Raw genomic sequence first — 24010 nt, forward strand, 5'->3', positions numbered from 1 at the left:
TCACAGTATGTCATTACCATTTACTCAACTATTAATATTTAGCTATGCCTATACACTCTCAGAAATGAAGGTACGCGAGCTGTCACTGGGGTGGTACCTTTTCAAAAGGTACAAACTTGTCCCTAAAAGGTCCATATTAATACCTCAAGGGTACATATTAGTACCTAAAAAGTACAAAAGTGTTCCTATTAATTTTTTTAGGTACTAATATATACTTTTGAGGTACCATTATGGACCCTTTAAGTACAAATGTACCTTTTGAAAAGGTACCACCCCAGTGACAGCTCATGTACCTTCATTTCTAAGAGCGTAGGTATATCTAGTTTTTCTATTCGATGGCACATTTAATGTTTTACTGAAGAAAAAAAATCACCTACATCTTCAATGGCCTGAGGGTATGTAAAATAACTTTTTCTTTTTTGGGTGAACCATCCTTTTAAAATAGCTCCTCCAAGAAGCTTTTTTGAATGCAATGTCTCTGTAAATATGAATAAAATACAAGTCTGCTGCTGAATAGAACAGCAAGATGCCTATATAATGAAAATGTGAATCCCAGTGGGCCACCATATCTATTAGTTTCCTTCAAAGCCATCAAAGGCTCACATTGGCACAAATAATTACAGCTCGACTGATGTATGTCGAGTCCACATACAAACATGATTCATTTCCAAACTTGTGATCACTTGACCTACTGGAAAACGTCCCTAAAAGCCTGTTTTCCACAGTGATATGTAGGTCAGGGGCATGTCTATCATTAGGCTGGCTAGTAAAATGCTTTCATGTTTGATTCGTTTGATGCAGATATTAGGGGAAATGTATGTTACAAAGGCAAGAACGCAGTCGTGATTGTAAAGAGTTTCTATTTTATGATCCGGCTTCAGAAGCAACCTCTCGAAACCTGAATAATTGCTACTTGCACCAATGTTCCACTACATTGTCATGTGCGCTACATTCAGCCACTTAACAACGTATGTTCTCAAAAGCACTTACAGCTTCAAAGTCAACACTGAATCAAATCAATATGAAGCTCTAAAGCAAACACTGTGTAGCACTTAACTGAGGTGTCCCCTTGGCAACAGAATAAACAACGCAGTTAATATTATTATAATTCACGTTTTTATATATATTTTTGCACATCCTAATGTTTTGGTTATTGATCAAACAAATGCAAACAGTCATGCAGTCAGGGATGTCACCACACTGTGGACCAGATTTGTGGATCAAATTTGTGGGATTGACAGATGACCATCCACTTCTGGGAATGGCATTGTAATTAGAGGAACACTTTCGACTTGAATCGTTATTTAAACATTTCTTGTTGATTTCTAACAACATTCCACAGCAAGAGATAAAGAGCCCTAATTGATTACTTTATCTGTTTGGCACCACACTCTAAAGTTTCCAAAAGTAGGGGATTACAGGAATGCCATACACTGAAGAAAATGATTCATTGGTTTTACAATCTTTTTAAGATAAGTGGTGTAAACAATATATATATATGGGCTGAATTTAAACAATTAAATTTAATTATGTTCAACTTAATTTGTTTGTTTAGATTGAGCCTAAATAGTTTGCAATTATTTGCAATGAACCATTTTTCAGATTTGAATTAAGGAGTTTATGCACCGGAGGAACTTTTCCAGTTTCTGTCTGCTCAAAAAAATGACATTTGCTGTTTGTTCAAACTATCTAATTAAAACGAGCTGACGCAACAGAATTATTGAGTTTTTTTGGCGACCAGTAAATTGATTTATGAAAAATCCACTTAAATTTGTAAAAAAAATAATAATAAAGTTGACTTAATTCCTTCATGTGCAACAGAAGAGATGATCCCAAGGTATCCATAATCCTGGACCAGGCCGTATCCTGAGCTAATGCTGTGGTGTCAGGGCCGGAGCAAGCTGAACTGCTGCCCTCAACCAGTGTTGCCAAATGTAGCTGACTGATTCCAGCACAGTCATCTGGAAGTGAGGGGTTGGGGGTGACGGTCGCAGAATTCATGCTAACTGGTGGGGGGGCTTGGGGTTGTGATGGTCGCGGAGATCTGTCAGTCGCCTAGGTCGCCTCTATGGACGCGCCGGCCCTGTGTGGTGGTCAAGAAGGAATGGAGTGCATGAGACTGATTGCTGAAAGACCACTGTACAAATGAGTCCCCGCATTGATCCTGTGGGTCAGCCTAACCTCCTGCCGGTGACCTACTCACACCTGCAAATTATCCACGATGGACGCCCAGTTTCTCCAGCGTCCAGCGCCTAGACTGCAGCTCCACACAGGGAGTTTGGCCAGAAGAATAATGGTCGTGCCCAACAGAGCTTAGCTTCCGTTTTTTTTTTTTTTCAGTTTTTTTCTTAGTGAAGAGCTACATCTTCATGTGATCTACATCTTCAAATTTTCATTTTAAACTAGAAGAGTATATTTTAAACTGCTATTAAGTCATAGCTATGACAAAAGTCTTGTCGCCTATCCAAGTTTTAGGAACAACAAATAATAACTTGACTTCTAGTTGTTCATTTGGGATCAGAAGTGGCTTATATGAAAGGCAAAAGCCTCTAGATTACACTTATTTTACCTACATAAAATATGATCATGCCCTGATTTTTCATTATTTAATCAGGACAGTAAGGTCTGACTTTGCTTAAACAAAAGTCTTGTCACTTAACAGAAATAATGTTCAGTATAGAATATAAAGTCGTGGTGCAGTGGAAAAACAATTAATACTGTCTATGACTCCCATGAGCTTGGATGACAGCATCCATACATCTCTACAATGACACAAATAACTCATTAATAAAGTCATCTGGAATGGCAAAGAAGGCGTTCTTGCAGGACTCCCAGAGTTCATCAAGATTCTTTGGATTCATCTTCAATGCGTCCTCCATCTTAGCCCAGATATGCTCAATAATGTTCATGTCTGGTGACTGGGCTGGCTAATCCTTGAGCACCTTGACCTTCTTTTCTTTCAGGAACTTTGATAGGGAGGCTGAAGTATGAGAAGGAGCGCTATCCTGCTGAAGAATCTGCCCTGTTCTGTGGTTTGTAATGTAAAGGGCAGCACAAATGTCTTGATACTGTTGATGTTGCCATCCACTCTGCAGATATCTCCCACACCCTCATACTAAATGTAAGCCCAAACCATGATTTTTCCTTCACCAAACTTGACTGATTTCTGTTAGAATCTTGGGTTCATTGTGCAGTATTTGTCATGATTGGGATGCAGTTCAACTAGAAGTCAAGTTATTATTTGTTGCTCTTACAACTGGGATCCATGACAGACTTTAGTCAGGTAGTGTATGCACCGGAGGAACTTTTTCTTTTTTTTTTTTGGCATGTTCACACCACAGGAACTACCAGAGTGATTTCCTAAATGCCAAGCACATCAAGGGGTTGGCATTTTTCCTCTTAGAGAAGAGCAATTAAGTAATCTTCATCTTCATAATTTCATTTTAAAGTAGAAGTTTACTTTAAACTGCTATTACATCATAACAACTTCACAATAATTGTACTGTATGTTTGCAGAATAGTTGTGCAGCAAAAATGTAACATTCTGTAAGGATTTATTTGTTTGTTTGTTGCTAGTGCTAAGCTCTTCTTTATGTAATATGTGAATTAAAACAGTGTGTGCTCTTTTTTCATGTCTCTGCACCTAATTTGTACAGCAGGTTCCATTGGAGGAGGAAGTTAAACCCTAATAAGAGGATCAAACCCCACAGTCTTTCCAGCAAAAATAATGCCAAGTTAAAAAGAAATTAACTTTAGCCTTTGATTCTCTCCACACATGGACTTAAGTCTTTTCTGTCGCCTGAAGCTCACACGAGGCTCAAATGTACCTTTTAAAACATTAAACTATGCATTTATACAATTCACAAACAACTGATTTCAGTTTGTTATGTTAAAGCACTTTATTGGCACATAGAACAGTCAACAAGTACAGCCAATTTCATAACAACAACACATAAAGTGAGACGAAGTCATTGTACATCATTCTATTTCCCTGCTTGATATGTACTGTACAGTTAAATATATCAAATGATAGATTCTTTAAGGGACCGTTTAATAGACACATAAGCAAGAGGTGAAATTAAAGAGCCTGTAATTATGTACTTATATGAAATAAATAAATGCAATATACTTATTGTGTTCATATTGTATTTGAAAATACTTGGTACTACTGAGGTGGGATACAGGTAAGGTTTGGGGCAGATTTGGTGGTTTATGTACATGTAAGAATGTAACTGCAGATAAAATTACATTCAGGTATTTCAAAAATACAACTATAATAGAAGCATGCATCTACACAATAAGCACATTGTAAAAAAACGTTCATTTAAATGTAATTAATTTAAACTTCTTCTTTAAATAAATGCATTGTTCTAGTACCATGGTCCACTGATGGTACTAAATGGTAATAGCACTCTATAAATTATGTTGTATATCGAACACTTATTATATTCGCAAATTATTTACATGGTAAATTTACAAAATATACTGGCATACATGCCCAAAGTACAGAACAGTGTTTCTTTTTCACCGTATGTCTGAGTGGCTTTTAAAGCTCAGATAGAGAGAGCTGACCATTGTAGTTTCCTCAGGCAGTGGCTCCTTCTTGTCAGTGTGTTTCATGCACAAGAGAGACCCTAAGAGTTCTGGAAACTTCACTGTGAACAGCAGGTAGATGCATGGATTGGCAACACTGTTTAGACTCGCCAGCAGCATGAGGATGGTGAAGGTTGCAGCTGAAATATGGCAATATATATGGGTTAAACACAAGAAATTGTATTTGGTCCCACTCTTAGTAAGCACCCATTCCATAGTGATTGAGCATTGCTTATGAAGGGGAGAGTGTGGAGTGCTGTCATGAATTACACAATTATAATTGAGTAACAGGAATGATGACATCACTCATGGCTCTCTTTTCACATATATCAAGATAATAGTTTAGTATTTGTTTATTATTGTTGTTCTTTATTCCTATTTTTTGACTGGTAGAACAATAAACAAGACAAATTGCATATTCGTCTACTAATGAATAATCTACATTTCGTCTACATCAAATGATGTATGGGGGGGTCAAGTTTTTCAGTTACGTTCAGTAACATGCCACAGTGAAAGTAATATAATATAAATAGTAATAAAATATAATATAAAGTAATATATTTAATTCAAAAACAATAAATTTATTAATCCAATTTTTGTTCTGATGTTTTAAGGGATACTGGGTTCTCAACGACATTTGTGATGTTAAGCAGTGACAGGTTTGCATTCCTGCACCTATTAATGGATGACCATAAAAGACTGCACTCATTTTTTATTTTATTTCCACGTGCGAGCAAGTGTATAATAAAACACAAACTACGCATCTAGTTTCGTGGACAGGTACAGTAAAGGCACCTTCTGAACGGAACGTTTGAAAGAAACATGTTTAGCGAACACTTACGCTATCTGTTCTTGGTGCTCTAGATTTGCCGGTTACAAACTGCTAAATAACAATGCATTCACAATAATATGAATGATTATAGGGTTGGTCAAATGTATATTTACATTATTATTTTAATTAGTAATATTATTTAAGATACAGATCAGAGCAAATTATTTCTTAACTATTAAAGTGCAGAACCCGTATACATCTTGTTTTGATGTTCTTCGGGGGGAATCAAGCATTAATTAGAGGGCTCAGACCCCATCCAAGCCTCCCTGCAATTCGCACCCTGCATGGGCACAGGTCAGAAAAAGGCTGCAAATGCTTTTCAAAGGCTGGAGAAGTTATTTGAAATGTGATTTGATTTCAGAGTGTATGACAAAGTAATTATTTTAAAGGGGTATGATGATTTTCTATAGGCACTGCACATTAGATTAGTTACCAAGGCCAAAACTGGAATGAATCTAACAAAATAACTTGAGATCTCAGTGCAAAACTTTGTACACCCAAAAAAACACAATTACAATAATATTACATTCAATTTTAATAATGAGAAAAAGTATAAAAGCCACAAAGATAAAGCATTTTGTTGAATCTTTGAAGTTTTTTCTGCAACTCAGCATTAGAATGTATTGTATTTCCATTCCTTAAGTTGTTATGTGGCCAAACTTTTATTATAATGTACACAACTGTTTCAAATGTTTGGAATATATTGTATATATTTACTGTCAAATGGATAAAGGCTAGTTTTATATAAAGGTGGCATATTTCTAGCCACAATTCAAAGTCAGAAAAATTCTCTTACTCTCGGTCGGAGCGTCGTCGTCCCACACAGACCACAGCTGCACGGTGAAGAACGGAGCCCAGCACACGGTGTAGGCGAGCACGATCACCACCGTCATCTTCACCGTCTTAATCCGAGACTTGGACACCGACACCACATTGCTGGCTCTGGAAGAGAGAGGGTGCGAGTGTCCTTCATCTCCCCGCTGCTGCTGTTGCGTCTTTAGATACAGGTTGATCTGGAGCGCGCGGCAGATGCGCACCTGACAGGCAGTCACCGTCACCACGGGCACCAGGAAAATCACCAGCGTCGTCCAAGTCACGTACGCTTTAGGTCCCCACGGCTGGATAAACTCAGCCCAGCAGTCGTAGACCCCCGGGGCGATTTGAACTCTGGAGAAAATAAACAATTGTGGCACGCTTAAAACGAAAGACACCAGCCACGCGACGCACACGGGCAGATTCCAGCGCGCGCGCCTCCTCTGGAAAGTCACCATTGGGTTGCAGATCGCCTGATAGCGGTCAACGGTCATAGCAACTATCATATAAGTGGACGCAAACATGCCGACGACCTGCAGATACTTGACCAAACGACATACGAGGTCTGGGCCGACGAAGCGGTCAGTTATGTCCCACATCAGCTGAGGGCACACCTGGAAAAACGCGACCACCAGGTCCGCCAAACAGAGGTGGGTCACGAACACGCGCATTCTGGACATCTGCTGTCGTTTCCTCCACAGGACCAGCAGCAGGCTGAAGTTCAGAGTGGACGCGCAAAGGAAGATGACGCTCAGAAGCGCGATCTCGATCTGAGCCAGGTGCTCGTTCCGGGGATCATCTGCGGAGGTGTCCATCTCCACGGATGTGTTGCTTAAGTTTAACGTGAATGAAAACGGCATTATCTGATTTTGTGGATGAGCTTAGAAGTACTTTAAGTTCAGTAGGTGAAGTCCAGCTGATGGCGCGCACACAACACTGTCATCTTTAGCGTGAGAGCGAGTGGAGACGAGACCTTTTATATGGGGCTCCGGCGGGTGAGGGGAGGGTCTTTCATTCAAAACTACTCATGAGTGCAATCAGAAATCCACAGGATGAAAAGACGGACCATTAAATCATGAGACAAAACAACTACCGGACAAAGTGTTAAAACCTTTGCACATCCTTAAAAGGTTAGTTCACCCAAAAATAAAAATTCTGCTATTAATTACTGGTCCTCATTTTGGTTCCAAAGCACTGAGACTTCTGAACACAAATTAAGATATTTTGGGTGATATTTGAGGGCTCCTCCATCTTCCATAGACAGTACAGTTTCCAATATGTTCAAAGTAATTTACAAAATTAACACTTGCTCACTCCCTTTTCTTCAGCTTAGTCCCTATTATTTACTGGTTGCCACAGCAGAATGAACCGCCAATTACTGCTTTATGCAGCTGATGCCCTTCCAGCCACAACCCAGCACTGAGAATGCATTCATGAACCCCCAGTGCTGGGAAACATGCAGCCATACACACACACACACACACACACACACACACACACACACACACACACACCAACACACACACACACACACACACACATCAGTTCCTAATAAAAAAAAAAAAATATTATACGAAACATACAGATGGCTACAATAATCATAAAAGGTTATATACGATATTTCAATTTAGTCAGTGATAGTGTTAAACTTCAGAATTAAAGACAGGAGACACCTTTTTAAACATTCCCCTTAAAATATTTACAGAATTAAAACATTATCTAATAGTTTAAAAATTATACATTTTATTCGGATGTATTATAGTTAAAATTGTTACAATTCACAAACTGGTTTCTCTTCCCCTTTCAATAAATATGTATTGAGTGGCCATCTTGTATATTAGGGCTGCACAATATATTGTTTGAGCATCAATATCGCAATGTGTGCGTCCACAATAGTCACATCGCAAGCTATGCAATGTTGACTTGGATTATAGATGACCAGGAACCACAGGTCAAAACGCATGAGGTTTGTGGAGACTCTGAAGAATTTAATCACAATAGAGAGAAAATTAATTATCTGCATGTGTTTTTAAGGCCTGTGACTGTAAGCATTTTAATAGCGCATAAAGTTTAACTTATTTATTTATTTATTACATATTTATTGCCACATCAGCAACTTATAGCTATTTCATGGCCAAATGGATATACATTAAAATATTACATAATAAAAACAAATTCGTGTTATCCTAAAAAAGTTACTTAGACAAATATATAAAATATAAAAAATTATTCACAGTTAAACATGATTTTTCAGTTCTATTTTTGATTTTAAAAAATGTAAAACTCTTCCTGGTGGTACCTTTTTAAAATGTCCATCAAAGTACTCTCCTTATAAAAATTTTGTTTAATGGAATTTAAACTTCTACATTCCAACAAAATATGTTTGACGGTAAGAGCAGTCAGACAGTTAATTATTTTTAGGCGATTCTTCGTTATTTACTAAATATGAATGTGTCAACCTAGGATGTCCAATTCGACATCTGGTATTGACCGTCTGATCATGCCTGGTCTCAAAATTATAATTTGCTAAATGTCTTTCATTAATTTTCGGGTTAATTTCATATAATTTGTTGTTGATGCAGTTGTCCCATTCTCTTTGCCATGTTTTGTTTATGTACAAATTTATGGTGGGTTTCAAGTCATCAGGAGGAATCAAACATTCGGTCACATTCAAGGAGATAGCCTTTTTTGCAGTTTCATCTGCCAGTTCATTTCCACGTAGTCCCATATGACCTGCATGAAGTTTAATAAAGATTCATTTTATTGAACAATTTATATGATGAAGACTATGCAATGTTAATGTACATTTGATTATTCAGTTTCTATAAGCCAATACTGTTAGACTCTCCCCAGAAAACCATAAATTACTGTTTATTTCACTGTAATATTTGCTCCATTGTGTTTATGACTGTAGTTTGTTTATTATATGCATATAATACATTAAACATATTTATATTTCACTCCCTTTTAAAATCATCCCAATCTAAAGTCTTTGCAAAAAGAGTTAAGTCATCTGGTGAAATTATATTGCAATATATTACATTACATACAGTTGAAATCAGAATTATTAAACCCCCTTTGATTTTTAAAAAAAAATTATTTCACAAATGATATTAAACAGAGCAAGGACATTTTCATAGTATGTCTGATATTTGTTCTGCTAGAGAAATTTGTTTTATTTCGGCTAGAATAAAACCATTTTAAAGACAAAATAATTATCACCTTTAAGGTATTTTTTTTCGATAGTCTACAGAACAAACCATCGTTATACAATAACTTGCCTATTTCTGCCTAGTTAACCTAATTAACTTACTGAAGCCTTTATTCCAAATTTATCAAAATTATTAGCCCCTTTAAGCTATATTTTTTTCGACTGTCTACAGAACAAACCCTCGTTATACAATAACTTGCCTAATTACCCTAACCTGCCTAGTTAACCTAATTAACCTAGTTAAGCCTTTAAATGTCACTTTAAGCTGTATAGAAGTGTCTTGATAAATATCTAGTCAAATATTATTTACTGTCATCATGGCAAAGATAAAATAAATCAGTTATTATTAATGAGTTATTAAAACTATTATGTTTAGAAATGTGTTGAAAAAAAATCTCTCCGTTAAACAGAAATTGGGGGAAAAATAAACAGGAGGGCTAATAATTCTGACTTTAACTGTTTATCACAGAGAAAAAAATATCGCAATATCAAATATTTCCAATATCGTGCAGCCCTATCGTATATGCAACCTGGTTGAGTCTATACCTTTCATTTACTAGTGGATTCGCTACAGACAATTTCTTGTACATTAATCCCATTCCATTTGCCATTTCTCATTATGAACAGAATCAAAGCAGCTCTGACATCAGACACAGGAATTTTGCATTATGTTATACTTCTAACTGTAGGGCTTCCTTAGCTGCTTTATCTGTCTGTTTATTTCCAGTCGACTGCCATATGTCCAAGTATCCAACAACAGCAAAAAAAAATCTAATTCTTCTTTTTTTAAACAGTCCACTATTTCTAATATGTTGCAAATCACAGAATGATCAGCTTTCATAGACTCGAGTGCTCGTAAGCAAGATAGAATGTCAATTTAAAAATGACATTGATTTTTGTTTCTTTTCTATTTGCTTAAGAGCTAAAAGTAATGCACAAGCTACAAGTGTGAAAACTGAGCATTGTACAGGCTACTCTTACCAAAACACTTTGACCAATCACTACTGCAGAAGTCCATCTGTCTTTGATCCATCTTTGTACAGTAGTACATGAGAGGTAAGTTGCATCTTATACTCATAAATTCTCCCGGGTAAACGTTTAGATGAAACACCCACTTTTGTACTTGATTAGGTGCATTATATTAGACTACTGTTATATATTCCAAGGGCATATATTTATCACTGTTAAAACCACGTTCTCTGCTGACGTATACCTTGTACACGCTTATGCTTTATATCAAACAGAGAAACACTCTGGTGAATGCATGCTCTTTGGATTCACATTTGAAACCATTTTAATATAATATACATGACTTGTTAAACTTATATATATGTTTGGCCTATAAGCAAATGCATGTTTTGTACTTGATTTCTGCTTTTGCCGGGCAAATTAATTTACATGATGCATGTATATATATATATATATATATATATATATATATATATATATATATATATATATATATATATGTTGTGATAAACCAATATGAGTGAACGTATTTATGATAATTCATTATAATAAAATGTCTTCTTATTATTTACTATTATTGTAATTCAACTGAAAATCAAAAGCTCAGACACAAAATAATGATTTTTTTATGACTACCAATTTTTACACACAGAGTTCTAAATCACATGCATCATTATTTGCACTTAAGAAATGTTTATTTCTATTCGTACTTCATGTACAATCTGTCCTTTGACAGATTTTCTAGCAGGAACACAGCTTGATAAAAAAATAAATTTTAAGCATTTACAAGATGCCTTCAATTCAATATACTTTCTCATGTTTTTCATATTTCAAAATTTGGCACACCATGTTCTAGTCTGAGATTTTTGCTGCCATTTTAAGTGCTCTTTTTTGGGTTTCTACAGCCTATCCAAAGTGCATCTAGGAGTCAAATCTTTGCTGATACATTTAAGACCCTTAAAAATGAAACAGTCTCAATTTCATTAAACAAAGTAGTAGTTTAAATTCACATAGGATCAAATTTTGCCCAAACAAAAAGTAAAAGATATAACCGAAACCAAAATTAACTTACATTTTTGGTTAAAAATCTGTCTTTACATTTAAGACTTTTCCACTGACTTTGATTCTTTCTTGGTTTCACATACAGTAAAAACAGTTTAAATGACTAATAATTAAAAAAAAAAACTGTCACTAGCCATGGCCTTCACTAACAGGATATTTATTTACTGTCTGTTCCTAAAGTGCAGACTGAGATGGAGATCAAAGGCTTTAAAATATGCAGCACATTTTGCATGGAATAACTACACTGTAAAACCCAACAGTCAACCTCATCAAATGAAATGAGTGTAGTTAACTCAAAATTGACTGAAAGTTAATTCTACTCATGTGAAAAGAGTTTTGAACTCAGTGTTGAAGGTAATGAGTTAATTAAATACCTCATTATTTCAACTTAAATGGAGTAAGTTCACAGTACTCATATAGATTATTTTTTTAACTTAAATGGTTTGTAGCAATCGGTTACCTCAAATGCTTTGAGTTGCCTTAACTTATTTGGTTTTACAGTGCTCAGTTGGTTTGAGTTCTCTACATTTATTGAGGTTTACTGTGCTCAAATTGCTCAACTCAAATGGATTAAGTTCACAGTACTCATAAGGATTAGATTTTGAACTTAAACCATTTGAGAAAACCGATTGCAACAAACTATTTGAGTTACCATAACTTATTGGGTTTTACAGTGTTCAAACAAAGTTGCAGTTTAAAGAATTGATTTCACGAAATGCTTTTAGAAAATGAGTATAAATGGGTGAGAAATTGAAACACAGGCTTGTAGATGTTTTGAATAGTTTGTTTGTCAATGCATGATTCATTTTAGCTGTTAATTGTTTGTTGCTTGTTGTATGTTAGACCCATGTGACATGTATACTGCCTTAAAATGAAATTTTTAACTGAGATTTTTTAATCTCAATGTGTCCTTCCTGGTAAAATAAAGGTTATAATAATAATAATAATAATAATAATAATAATAGATTGTCAACCCCTCTTCCCAGCATGCATCATTTTTATAACCATTATCATATTAAGTCATTAAAAAATATAAATAAATATATTATATAACTCTAAATAATATAAGTCACCTCTGACCACCCGATGGCCTTTAAAAAAAAAAAAAAAAAAAGACACCACGACACTGCAAGACGTGATGTTTGCTACTTTATTGTAAAGTAAACACCTTGAGAGTTGGTTACATAACCTTCTAATAACAACTATATGAACCACTGACAAGGGGACAATTTTTCCTCATAATGAAACCATGGCTACAGCTTCATATGAGAAAATGTCATCCTGCAGGACAGCTAAATTGCTCCCTTTACTGTAATAATTACACCACTTCACTCTCATGAAAGGGCAAGATCCTGCATCAAATAATAAAAAACACAAAATGAACTTTCCATTACCGAGTCATTCAGTTTAGACACATCCTTTCTTTAAACCAATTATATTAATGAATGAACGAACGTAATCTTGTCGCACCAAACTGCCAATTATAAAAGGAAAAAGAGAATTTTTTGAATAATATGCATTAAATTCCCCTGACTGTTTGATATCAGACACTACAGAGGTGCATCTTTAGACTCATATAGCATTATAGCTCATGCATGCAGAACTTTTGATTCTAGTGTGTGTGTGTGTGTATATGTGGCATCAAGATTGGCTGAGTGTAGACAGGAGCTCATCTTTGCTCATCTGATAGCGGCTCTTCTTCCACATGTCTCTGAGCTCCTGCAGGATGGTGCCAATCTCTTTACCTGAGGTGTAGCCCAGCTTGCGTAGGTCATGTCCGCTCACTGGGAATCGTGGAATTGACCACCTGCGCAGCTCATCTAAGAGTTTCTTTTCCCCTTGATACTTTAAAAGCTCCAGTACTTTACTCTGGGTGTCCGGCTCTCGAGACTGCAAACGAACAAAAAAAAAAAAAAGAGATCCTTATTAGTAATAGCACTTACGATAAGTCATAATCGTCGTAAACACTAATCGAATTAAGATGTGAAATAATCCTATTTTAGTCGTATTACTGAAGTGCAGAAAAGACATTTATAGACCGTATTACCGTCGTGTAGGACTACTACCTGCTTTTTGCTACAGGATAAGCCATACATACACACGATTGTCGTAGCTTGACCCTATTCTCTGCACCTATCCAGTCAGTAAAGCACCACAGACACACATCTCCTCCTAGTGCATGCACACACACATACACAGTAAACTCCTGGAGACACACACCTGTCATCATCGTCATCATTTATGCCATCCGAAAAAAACTAGTTTTCTTTTCATTCGGCGTGCGGTATCAAATTCCATCAAAACAGCTCTCTGCTATCAGTCCTTACTCACATCCAGTAGCTCAGATTTGTCTAGTCAGTAGAGTTTATAGAAAAAGATTAAGCAGTGTTTGCATGTGTTGCATTATTACTTAGGGGCATTGATGCAGATTGTACTTTTTTTATTATGTCAAACAATTAAAAAAATACATCTTTATAGTTCTCATCTTTTGTGTGAACTGCCCTTTAGACTTTTTTTTATATAGAATTTTTTAGTTTGAAGTAAATTTTTTTTGTTTTTTTACCAAATATGTGAAAAAAAATTGATGTTTCTTACCCTGTTATTACTGTGTAATGAGTGTAATGACCTTTTATTTTACTAGGTTGCATTCTATTTTCCATTCATACATTAGCAAATATTTTGCAGTGTTTGCATACCCTGTACAGCATATAATTCATTAAAATAGAAGTAAAATAACGTTCATTACAAGTTGATTTTTTAAAAAAGCACCAAAATTGTTTTGCATTTTGTGATTATTTTTCAGCTGAATAGAGAAGTTCATCATTGAGGATTAAATAAAATTATTGTCTAAAAACAGCGACTCGTCTCGTTCTTGTGAACCCAATCTTGTGTCTCGTCTCATGGAGTAAGTCTCGTCACACCCATGCGAATTATTCAGCAAAAAAAGCTTTTAATAATTTAAAATAGTAAAATGTATTCACCATGTATTGTAAGTAAATGTCATAATAGCAGTTTAGCAAAATAGTTTTTACTAAATGAAATAAATCTAAAAAAGAATTACTTTAAATATTTTAAATGCTTTAACAAAAATGGCAAAAAAATTTATAAAATTAGGCTAAATAGAAATGCTGAAAAAATAAAAATGACGAAAGTACATATTAACAAAATTAACAATAAAAATATAGAAATAAAAGCACAATGTTAATAAATACTCTGATAGTAAAATGAAACAAATAACGAAAAAGTTAACAATACATACACAGTTGCAATCAGAATTATCAACCCCCCTGAATTATTAGCCCATTTATTTTTTCCCCATTTCTGTTTAACGGAGAGAAGATTTTTTCAACATTTCTAAACGTAATAGTTTTAATAACTCATCTCTTATAACTGATTTATTTTATCTTTGCCATGATGACAGTAAATAATATTTTATTAGATATTTTTCAAGACAGAAAAATATCTGTCTTGGTATTTTGTCTTGATAAAAATATATTGGTCTGTAGACTATTGTAAACAAATATAGCTTAAAGGGGCTAATAATTTCAACCCTAAAATGGTTTTTAAAAACTGCTTTTATTCTAGCCGAAATAAAAACAAATAAGACTTTCTCCATAAGAAAAAATATTATCAGACATACTGTGAAAACTTCCTTGCTCTGTTAAACATCATTTTGGAAATATGTAAAAAAGAAAACAAAATTCAAAGGGGGGCTAATAATTCTGACTTCAACTGTATATGTTTAAATATATTCTTGATGCTAATTGGTCAATCACAACATTCCAAAAATATATTATCCCCAAACAACAAGAGCTGAAAATAATAACACAGGCTTACCTAGGAATCATCTTTACTGTTATTGAGTTTAATAATATATGCATATTTATATGCTTGTTTGTCACGCTACTCTTCTTCACTGTTTGGTTAAATCTTGTGACCGAATAATATGTAGGTTTGTTACGTTTTATTAAATAGTTTGTATATTTTTAGAGCTCAGATCAATGTTTTGTGTCTAATTTGTTACTTTTGTGTCATGTAGCCAAGTAATAAACCAGGAAACATATATCAAGATGGTTGTTTTTGCAGAATAAAGTTCTTCTGTCTTTTACAACAGTTCTCCACTTGCTGATAAGCAACGATCTAGATATAAATGATCCCTTACGCATTATATCCTCATCATATATCCTGCAATTTGTACTTTCATTTCTGCACATATTAATAGATTTTTTTTATTTCTTGCACACTCTGCTTAGCTAACAAGGTTTACATTTCACTGTAAGTTGTGTTCTGAATAAAAAAAAAGATATTGTGTATGTAAAAAATTTGTTATCTTCAATCTTAAATCAAGTAAAAGTCACAGCCGGAAAATATACTTACATCAGTGATGAAATCTGTGTACGGTTTCATTGTGTCATGCTCATCATGTCCCTTGACGAGATCTCGTCTGTATTTGACCAGGAAGAGGCCCAGGGTTTTCTCTTCTCTGGACACCTTCAGTCTGAGGTCCAGGTTCTCCACATCGGCCTGCTTTTTGAAGAGAGCCGCCAGAATGGTCATGGGTTTAGGAGAGCTGACATGAGCCCTCTGCCAGACCTGCTTCATCTCCTCCACATCGCCATCTGCTGGAAGACCTGCAGGAAAACAACAACAAAAGAATAACACTTTTTTGGCATTATTCACTCAAATGAAAACTCGTTCAAAAACAAGTATACATTGAAGTGAAAATATATACACATTTTGACAAAAATTTGACAAACTTCTTTGTTTTAGATTTTTTTTCTGCATTCATTAAAAAAAAAAAATTTCTTTGCATTTACATTAACATTTAGTGGATGCTTTTGTTCGAAGCGATTTACAACTTTTTTTTTTTATTTCTTTTTTTTTTAAAAAGGTAGATCAAATACAGTTACATACATAGACAACTACTACAAATAAATAAAAAAATGCACAGAAATACACACAAAGACAAACAAACGCCAGGTTAACAGAAATAAAACTAATGAAATAAAGTTACATCTTAAAGAGACACAAAGGAAGAATATAAATATACAGTTTTTGTTGCTTTTGGATGAAGAGAGTGCTGGATAGTTTCCAAGTATTGGTCTAGATTGATTTTGAACAGATCAAAAAAGGTTTAGAGCCATTAAACTTCTGTTTGTGAATATGAAACTTGGCTAATAGAATACATAAATTAATCAAACACTTTTCCAAGTTTTCTTTAAAATCATCAAACAATCCAAAGAATATAACTTTAAAAGAAAAGGAAAAGTCACTCATAATATAAGACTGAATTAACATCAACAGATCTGACCAGAATCTCTCTGTGTAGGAGCACTGCCAGAATACTTACAACTGAGATGGTATTCAGAGGTATTCGGATCATTTTACTGACTCGGATCTTTTGAGTCTCATTCATCGAGATGAACGAATCTTTTTTCCGAGTCATTTCGTTCATTTCGTTTTATTTGCCAAAATATTATTAAAATGTTATGAATTGCTTCCAAACACATCTGGGTTGATCACAGCCCAGGGTTGAGCACACTACACACAAGTCATAAATAGAAAGCTTTAAATAAGAGAAAATAATAATTCATTGTTTGCCTGGTCTTTTGTCTATGATATTTTTGTCTCTTTGCTCAGCTCACCTCTTCATGTCTTCAAATTTCAGTGGTTCCTTCACGTCACACTGACAGTCACATATAATCTTAACCAAAGCACACAGTCTGAGCCGAAAGGAACCATGATTATTTCACCTTTCGAGTCTTCTGCTTTTTGAGTCGTTCGTTCATCACGTGACAGACTCAAACCCGAGGACTCGAAAAATGAACGGATCAAATCTCTTTCCGGCTCTAAATGCATACGATTTGCTTCTGTCTTTCACATGATGAACGACTCAGACCGAGGACTCGTGAAATGAACGGATCAAATCCTTTTCCGGCTCTAAATGCATATGATTGGCGAGGCTTTAGTCTTTCATGTGATGAACGAACGACTCAAAACCGATAGAGGAGTCAAAAAATTAACTAATCTACTTCCGCACTACACAACGTGCGCACGAGCGAATGAATGAATCACTTAGTTCATTCGAGTCATTCGTTCTTTTGTCACATAACGTGAAAGAAATCATAAGAGATGAGTTATTTAATAAATCAAATTGTCTTTGTGAACCGTTTTGTAACATGATGCTGCAGAAAACCTGAAAAGCTTTATAACAAAACAGATTACTTTAAATAAAAATAATAAAAACAAAAAAAAAACAAATAGTGCATATCAAGCTAGGTTTTTTAATAAATAAAAACAAGTAAGCTTTAAATTAAATAACACATTTGTGCCATAAAAGCTTTATATCAAATAGGGCAACTCTTCCCAATAGATTTGTTTTATGAAACAGCAATTTAAAAATAAATTAAAATAAAAAAAATACAAAAGCCACAGAGCCTAATGAGCTTAACAACTTGACTTTAAAATATTAAAACAACAGCGCACAACAAGCTTGGCTTTTTTTAAATAATTAGATTTAAATAAGCTTTAAAACAACACTCTGTGGCTTTACTTGTTGGACTTGGCTTAAGGTTTGTTAGCATTCAAAAACACAAGCTCCCGAACCTTTGATAGGCTGAGTCTGTTTCTTCTTTCTGATGATTTGAAGTGCTTCTTTTGTCATTACTTGTTGGTCGCAGGATAAAAGCTTCTGCTAAATGAGTAAATGTATATGCAATCTTTTTTATACAAATATTAGACCAAAACATAAAGCCTGCACAGAAAAACATTATTAAACAAAAAAATGGGGTAAAAATGAACAAATTACAAATCACTTGTAATTGTAGAGTTTGATTATTTTATCATATAGCCTAACTTAGTGTTTGCTTTCTGTTAGCAAGGCAGTATATAGACAAACAATAAATATATTTAAAAGCATGGGTACATTTATTTGTAAAATAACAAAAAATAAAACCACATATCCAGCAGAAAAAAGTAACAACTTAGTGACAATAGGACTGACCTATTATTTCTGAGAAAATGCTTTTAGGTACACATTGTTTGATGATTTTATGAAAAGTCTAAAATATGATCTATCATGCAACAAAAATTCAGTTTTACATAAGTATTACTGACTGAGGTTCTCGTTGCAGTCTACAGTGGAGCTAGTTTAAGATCAGAAATGCACATAATAATAATAATAATATAATATAATATTAATAGAAATAATAATATTTTAATAAATAATGATTATGATGCACTCGTCTTTAAAAAGGATTTGGAACCATTTACTAATCTCTACACCCAATTCTGCTGTAGTGTCAAGTCAAGTAAGAAAGACAAATGACTCAAACATGATAGAGGACTCGATAGATAAAAGGATCAAATCTCTTTCCGGCTCTAAACGCATAGGATTGGCTTGCACTTTCGTGATGAACCAATGACTCAAACTCTATAGAGGACTCGAGAGATGAACGGATCAAATCTCTTTCCGGCTCTAAACGCATATGATTAGCTTCTGCCTTTCCGTGATGAACGACTCAAAAGACTTGAAAAATGAACATGCGCACGTGTGGATGAACGAATCACTCCCTGAGAGGACTCGTAGTCCCAGAGTCAGATTGAAGATTCGTTCAAAATGAACAAATCGTTCAAGAACGACCCATCACTAGTATTTAGCGATTCATCAAGAAGAGGCAATACATATAAGAAGTGCTAGTTATTTAAAGAACTTTTTTGTGTTCAGAGAATTTAGTGCTAGAGTATGGTAGAGTACTAGATGTTTTTTTAAGAGGGAGGGAGAGAAAAAGTGCTTCTATAGGTGGTTTTACTATTATTCACCAGGGTTCAGGTGTTCTCTGAAGAGATTTTTAGTTGTTGTTTGAAGGATATTGAAGGATACATTGTTTATACAAATCTTATGATCAAACACAGCAAGGTATGAAATGCATCTTTAAAACAAAAACATGTAGAGAAATGTTGTTTTTAAAATGTTTGTTGTAGATAAATTATTTCTGCATTCATAAAAAATACTTTAAAAAAAGATTAAAATATATTTGAACAGAACTTATGATTAAAGTAAAAAGAAAAAAAATAGTTTTTCTATTTTAAGTTCTTTAGAGAGCTACATTACAATTGTCTACCCTCAAAAGTACAAACAATGATACTTCTATGATAATTTAGACATCAAAATCATGCACGTCATAGTCACTGTCAGTAGGAATTGCAATGCAATTAAAAAGCTTAAAAATCTAAATGAAAAAATTTACTGTAAGATGACTCCCGACGTATTTTGTATCACAATGTTTTTCCTTACCTGTGTACTGGGCTAAACCCAACTCATAGACGAGTTCCAGCAGGTGCCCAGCATGATTTCCAACCAGCATCTTCTTCAGCTCCACCCAGATCCTCTCACCTGAGATACCAGCCAATCCTCTGGCATTTTCTCTTATCGCCTCCAGAGTCTCTGGTTCATGTTGGCCAGGTTCAGCTGCCACTCGTCCATAGAATCTACAGAGCAACCAAACCTCTATTAGAATGACTTCACCCTTATACTATTACAATCATGCATGTGGAACAAGGACGAGACATAACTTGTTGTAAATTAAGATTAAAAAAAGTGATTTTATATACATAGATTACCAGCCAACTGTTTTAGAACATTACGATTTTTTGTATGTGTTTTAAAGAAGACTGCTCTTCTCATCAAACCTGCATTTATTTCATTCAAAGTGCATCATACATTTCTTAAAATTATTTAAAATAACTGATTTCTATTTAATTATATTATAAATAATATAATTAATAAATAATAAAATAATATTATTAGATAATACCAATCTAAATATATGTACTTTTCCCCAGTGATTTTAAATTAGAATTTTTTAGGATTATGTGTGGAGTAATAATGCTAAAAATACATCTTCAAAATCAAATGTATTACATACAGGGTTTCTGCAGGATTCACCAAGTAGAATTTAAGACTTTTTAAGACATTAGGATCATTATGAATGAAACTTTAGACTCATACAGTGCTAAATGCTAAGGACTTTTTTTAAATATCCCAGTTAGAAAAGATTTTCACTTGCCCTATCAAAAAATGTTTAAAAATTAATATATTTCATAATACAGTAATACGAAATTAGTTTTTTCAAAAATAATTTTAAATATATCCATGCACAAACCCTATAACCCTTACCAAGAATAGAACAAAACATAGCTGTCAATTACTTCAGTCTACAATAATAATAAATTGAAGAAAAAATTAACAGGAAAATTAAGACCTGTTAAAATGATTTAAGACCTAAAACACATTATTTCAGTAGATTTAAGACTTTATGAAGGCCTAAAATTTAGCTTTTGAGAACTAAGACATTTTAAAACTTTTTAAGACCCCGCGGACACCCTGTACATTTCTAACAGATATATTTGAAAGCTGTATCATCCTTTTATTATTTGGATGCTTGATTTTCTTCTCTGACCCTTGTCCTCTTTTAGCCTATAATTACCTGAAATATCTCAGAATTCGCAGGTAGTCCTCTTGGATTCGTAGTGAAGCACTTCCAACAAACCTCACTTTCCTGTTTTTAAGATCCTCATATCCTTGGAAATAATCATACAGAGTCCCATCCAGACCTTTAAACACATAAAGAACAATTCAAATCACTACAAATGGCAAATCTAAATAACAAGACTAATAATTCTAGTTAAACATATGCTCATAGTTCCTTGTGTTTTACCGAGAAACATGGAGTTGATGGTAAGGTCTCTGCGCTCTGCGTCTTTGTGCCAATCAGTAGTAAACTCCACTTCTGCATGCCGTCCATCAGTCTGGACATCCACTCGCAATGTGGTCACTTCAAAGTTCTCCTCATGAAGCTATATAATGCAGAAAGTGGCACATTTACAGGCTTTACGTTGACATTTGGACATCAGAATACGTGGTAGAACTAGAACCTATGCTTCACCTCACCCTGGCAGTAATGGTGCCATGTTTCTCTCCTTTATTGTTGATCATGCGGACTCCTGCTGTCTGGAACATGCTCTTCATCTCTTCTGGAGTGGCTGTTGTGGCAAAATCCACATCTTCAGGCCGTTTTCCGGAGAGAAGGTCCCGCACCGCACCTCCGGCAATCCTCAGCTCAAACTGGTTCTTTTGAAATATTTCTAAACATCACAAAAATATGCCATGTTCTGTGAGGCGAACGTGCTACCCACTGCGCCACCTGTGAGGTACATGACAATGTTAAACATTCAAAGGTTTGCACAAAACTGAATGAATAAGGGCGACATGGTGGCTTATTCGGTAACACTGTTGCCTCACAGCAAGAAAGTTACTGGTTCGAGCCCCGGCTAGCTCAGTTGGCATTTCTCTGTGGAGTTTCCTCCCTGTTTTTGCGTGGGTTTTCTCCGGGTGCTCCGGTTTTCCCCACAAGTCCAAAGACATGCACTATAGGTGAATTGAATAAGCTAAATTGGCTGTAGTGTACTGTATGTGTGTTAATGCAAGAGTGTATGGGTGTTTCTAGGTTGCGGCTAGAAGGGCATCCACTGCACAAAAAATATGCTGGATAAGTTGACGGTTCATTCCACTGTGGCGACCCCTGATTAATAAAGGGACTAAGACAAGAAAAAAGGAATGAATGAATGAATGAAGCTTTGTGGTATTGCTAGTCACAAAGTGCAAGGTATGTCCAAACAACTCACTGGTGCAATCACTATTTGTCATAAAGTATTACCACCGTGTTTTTACAAATGTCATTTATAAAGTGAGCTTACCAGCAAGACCAACGAGTCCGTCGGTAAATAAAGACTCAAACTCTTTCGTTTTCAGCTGCATTGTCAATAAAGCTCTGCAACTCCACGTGAGATGAACTCGGTTGACAAACGTAGGGCGTACAAATAATTTCGCCCACATCGGTGGACCTAAAAACAAGAGAGTCGTTATCTGTGAATTTCACATGTCATTCAATTAATGTGTCTCTCTAAATAACGTTACGTATAACGTTAAATGTTCGGTAATTATCTTCCAGACTCTTCAACTTTCCTGCAAGTTTTTAAGATGCTAGGTATTACTATTATATAACATCTACTATGCTAATGGCGATGCTAAGCATTTATCAAACATGACATACAACTGTTAATATTTATTCACCTTAGGAAAACATCAGATGCTATTTTGGTACATGGGTAGTTTCACTCACGCTGCGAGCAGCCATGACAGACATTCACGTATAGGCGTGGCCAAACGCTTCCGGGACACTCGCGTAACGACATGAACATCCAATGAAAACGATGCATTATTTTTTTCAGTCGCCCATCCAGCATGCTGCACATAGTTATGGCAAGCCATTTTAACATTTAATTTATAAACTAAGAAATATATAATAGATATAATAGATTCTAAGCGTTATTCTTTAGGTACTAGCATCTTTTTTAAAAGATTGGCTACTATAAATATATCATTAGACACAAGCAGTTTTTAGTACATACTAGTTCTTTTTTATTAGATCGTAGTGAATAATTATTAGTTTGCACTTGTTGAAAATATTCATTTGTATTTGTATGTGTTTTTGTTTCATATTTCATATTTATAAGGAGTAACTATTCTATTGGTAACAAAATTCTATAAATTGTTTGTTTGCCATTGACTTCTCTGGGGATCTGTCATAGAAATACATTGAGGTACTAAATCTAACAAAGAACTACCTACTGCATAAATACTTGTATGCAATGAGTAAACTAGGATATGGGGTGGCACGGTGGGTCATTGGTTAGCACTGTCACCTCACAGCAAGAAGGTGGCAGGTTCGAGTCCCAGCTGGGCCTGTTGGCATTTCTGAGTGGAGTTTGCTCGGGTTTCCCCCATAGTCTAAAGACATGCGCTATGGGTGAATTGGCCGTAGTGTGTCTAAATGAGTGTGTAAGGATGTTTCCTAGTACTGGGTTGCGGCTGGAAAGGCATCCGTTGTGTAAAGTTGTTTTCACAACTGCCTTATTTAGTTCGGTTAAATCGCACTAGAGTTTGTTTTCCCTCCTGGTGCAGTTCATTTGGGCAGGTGTGAATGTAGCAATCGCACTCGATTGTGCACCAAAAGCAGACCAAAAAAGCGCACAGAGACGTTCTTGAAGAACCCTGGAGTTTGTTTGTTTGGTTTTGGTTGTGGTGAGAACATGATCCAAACTAAAACAGACACAACCGCAAAAAGTACTGTGCTTTTCTGGACTAATCCAGCTGCTGTAGTCCAATGTGCTGTCCCATTTTATGCAGTGTGGAGGAAAAATATTTGTTGACAGCGCTTTACCAACACTTTTAAACAGAGAGAGGGAAAAACATGACCTGATAGATTGTTGGTAATTTTTCCGGAAGATGATCATGTCGCAATTTAGAAAAATCAATTCACGCCTCCTCCTGAAGTGACTTGCAATGTGCCTTCGCCATTTGCAATGCATTAAAACATTGTTTTCCAGCCGCAGCCTAGCTTCATTGTTGAAATGTATAGTTTGCCTAAAGTGATGTATACAAACTATATAGTATACTATGACCAGGG

The 24010-nt window shown here is 35.1% G+C and overlaps 2 protein-coding genes across 2 annotated transcripts; both read right to left on the minus strand.

Moving 5' to 3' along the window:
- Positions 1-4308: 4308 nt before the first annotated feature.
- avpr2b.1 (arginine vasopressin receptor 2b, tandem duplicate, 1) lies at positions 4309-7920 on the minus strand. Its single transcript, XM_056460368.1, has 2 exons — positions 6222-7920; positions 4309-4733 (listed from the first exon to the last, which is right to left on the minus strand). Exons 1-2 carry the CDS (start codon positions 7096-7098, stop codon positions 4525-4527), a joined length of 1086 nt encoding a protein of 361 aa, XP_056316343.1. The 5' UTR covers positions 7099-7920; the 3' UTR covers positions 4309-4524.
- A 4696-nt stretch (positions 7921-12616) lies between these two features.
- On the minus strand, positions 12617-22709 carry trnt1 (tRNA nucleotidyl transferase, CCA-adding, 1). Its single transcript, XM_056460367.1, has 8 exons — positions 22615-22709; positions 22239-22385; positions 21433-21626; positions 21200-21338; positions 20969-21095; positions 19777-19970; positions 15858-16111; positions 12617-13370 (listed from the first exon to the last, which is right to left on the minus strand). The coding sequence occupies exons 2-8, from the start codon at positions 22375-22377 to the stop codon at positions 13122-13124; spliced, it is 1296 nt and encodes a 431-aa protein (XP_056316342.1). The 5' UTR covers positions 22378-22385; positions 22615-22709; the 3' UTR covers positions 12617-13121.
- Between the last annotated feature and the right edge of the window lie 1301 nt (positions 22710-24010).

This window comes from Danio aesculapii, chromosome 6 (assembly GCF_903798145.1).
Source record: "Danio aesculapii chromosome 6, fDanAes4.1, whole genome shotgun sequence".
NCBI lineage: Eukaryota > Metazoa > Chordata > Actinopteri > Cypriniformes > Danionidae > Danio > Danio aesculapii.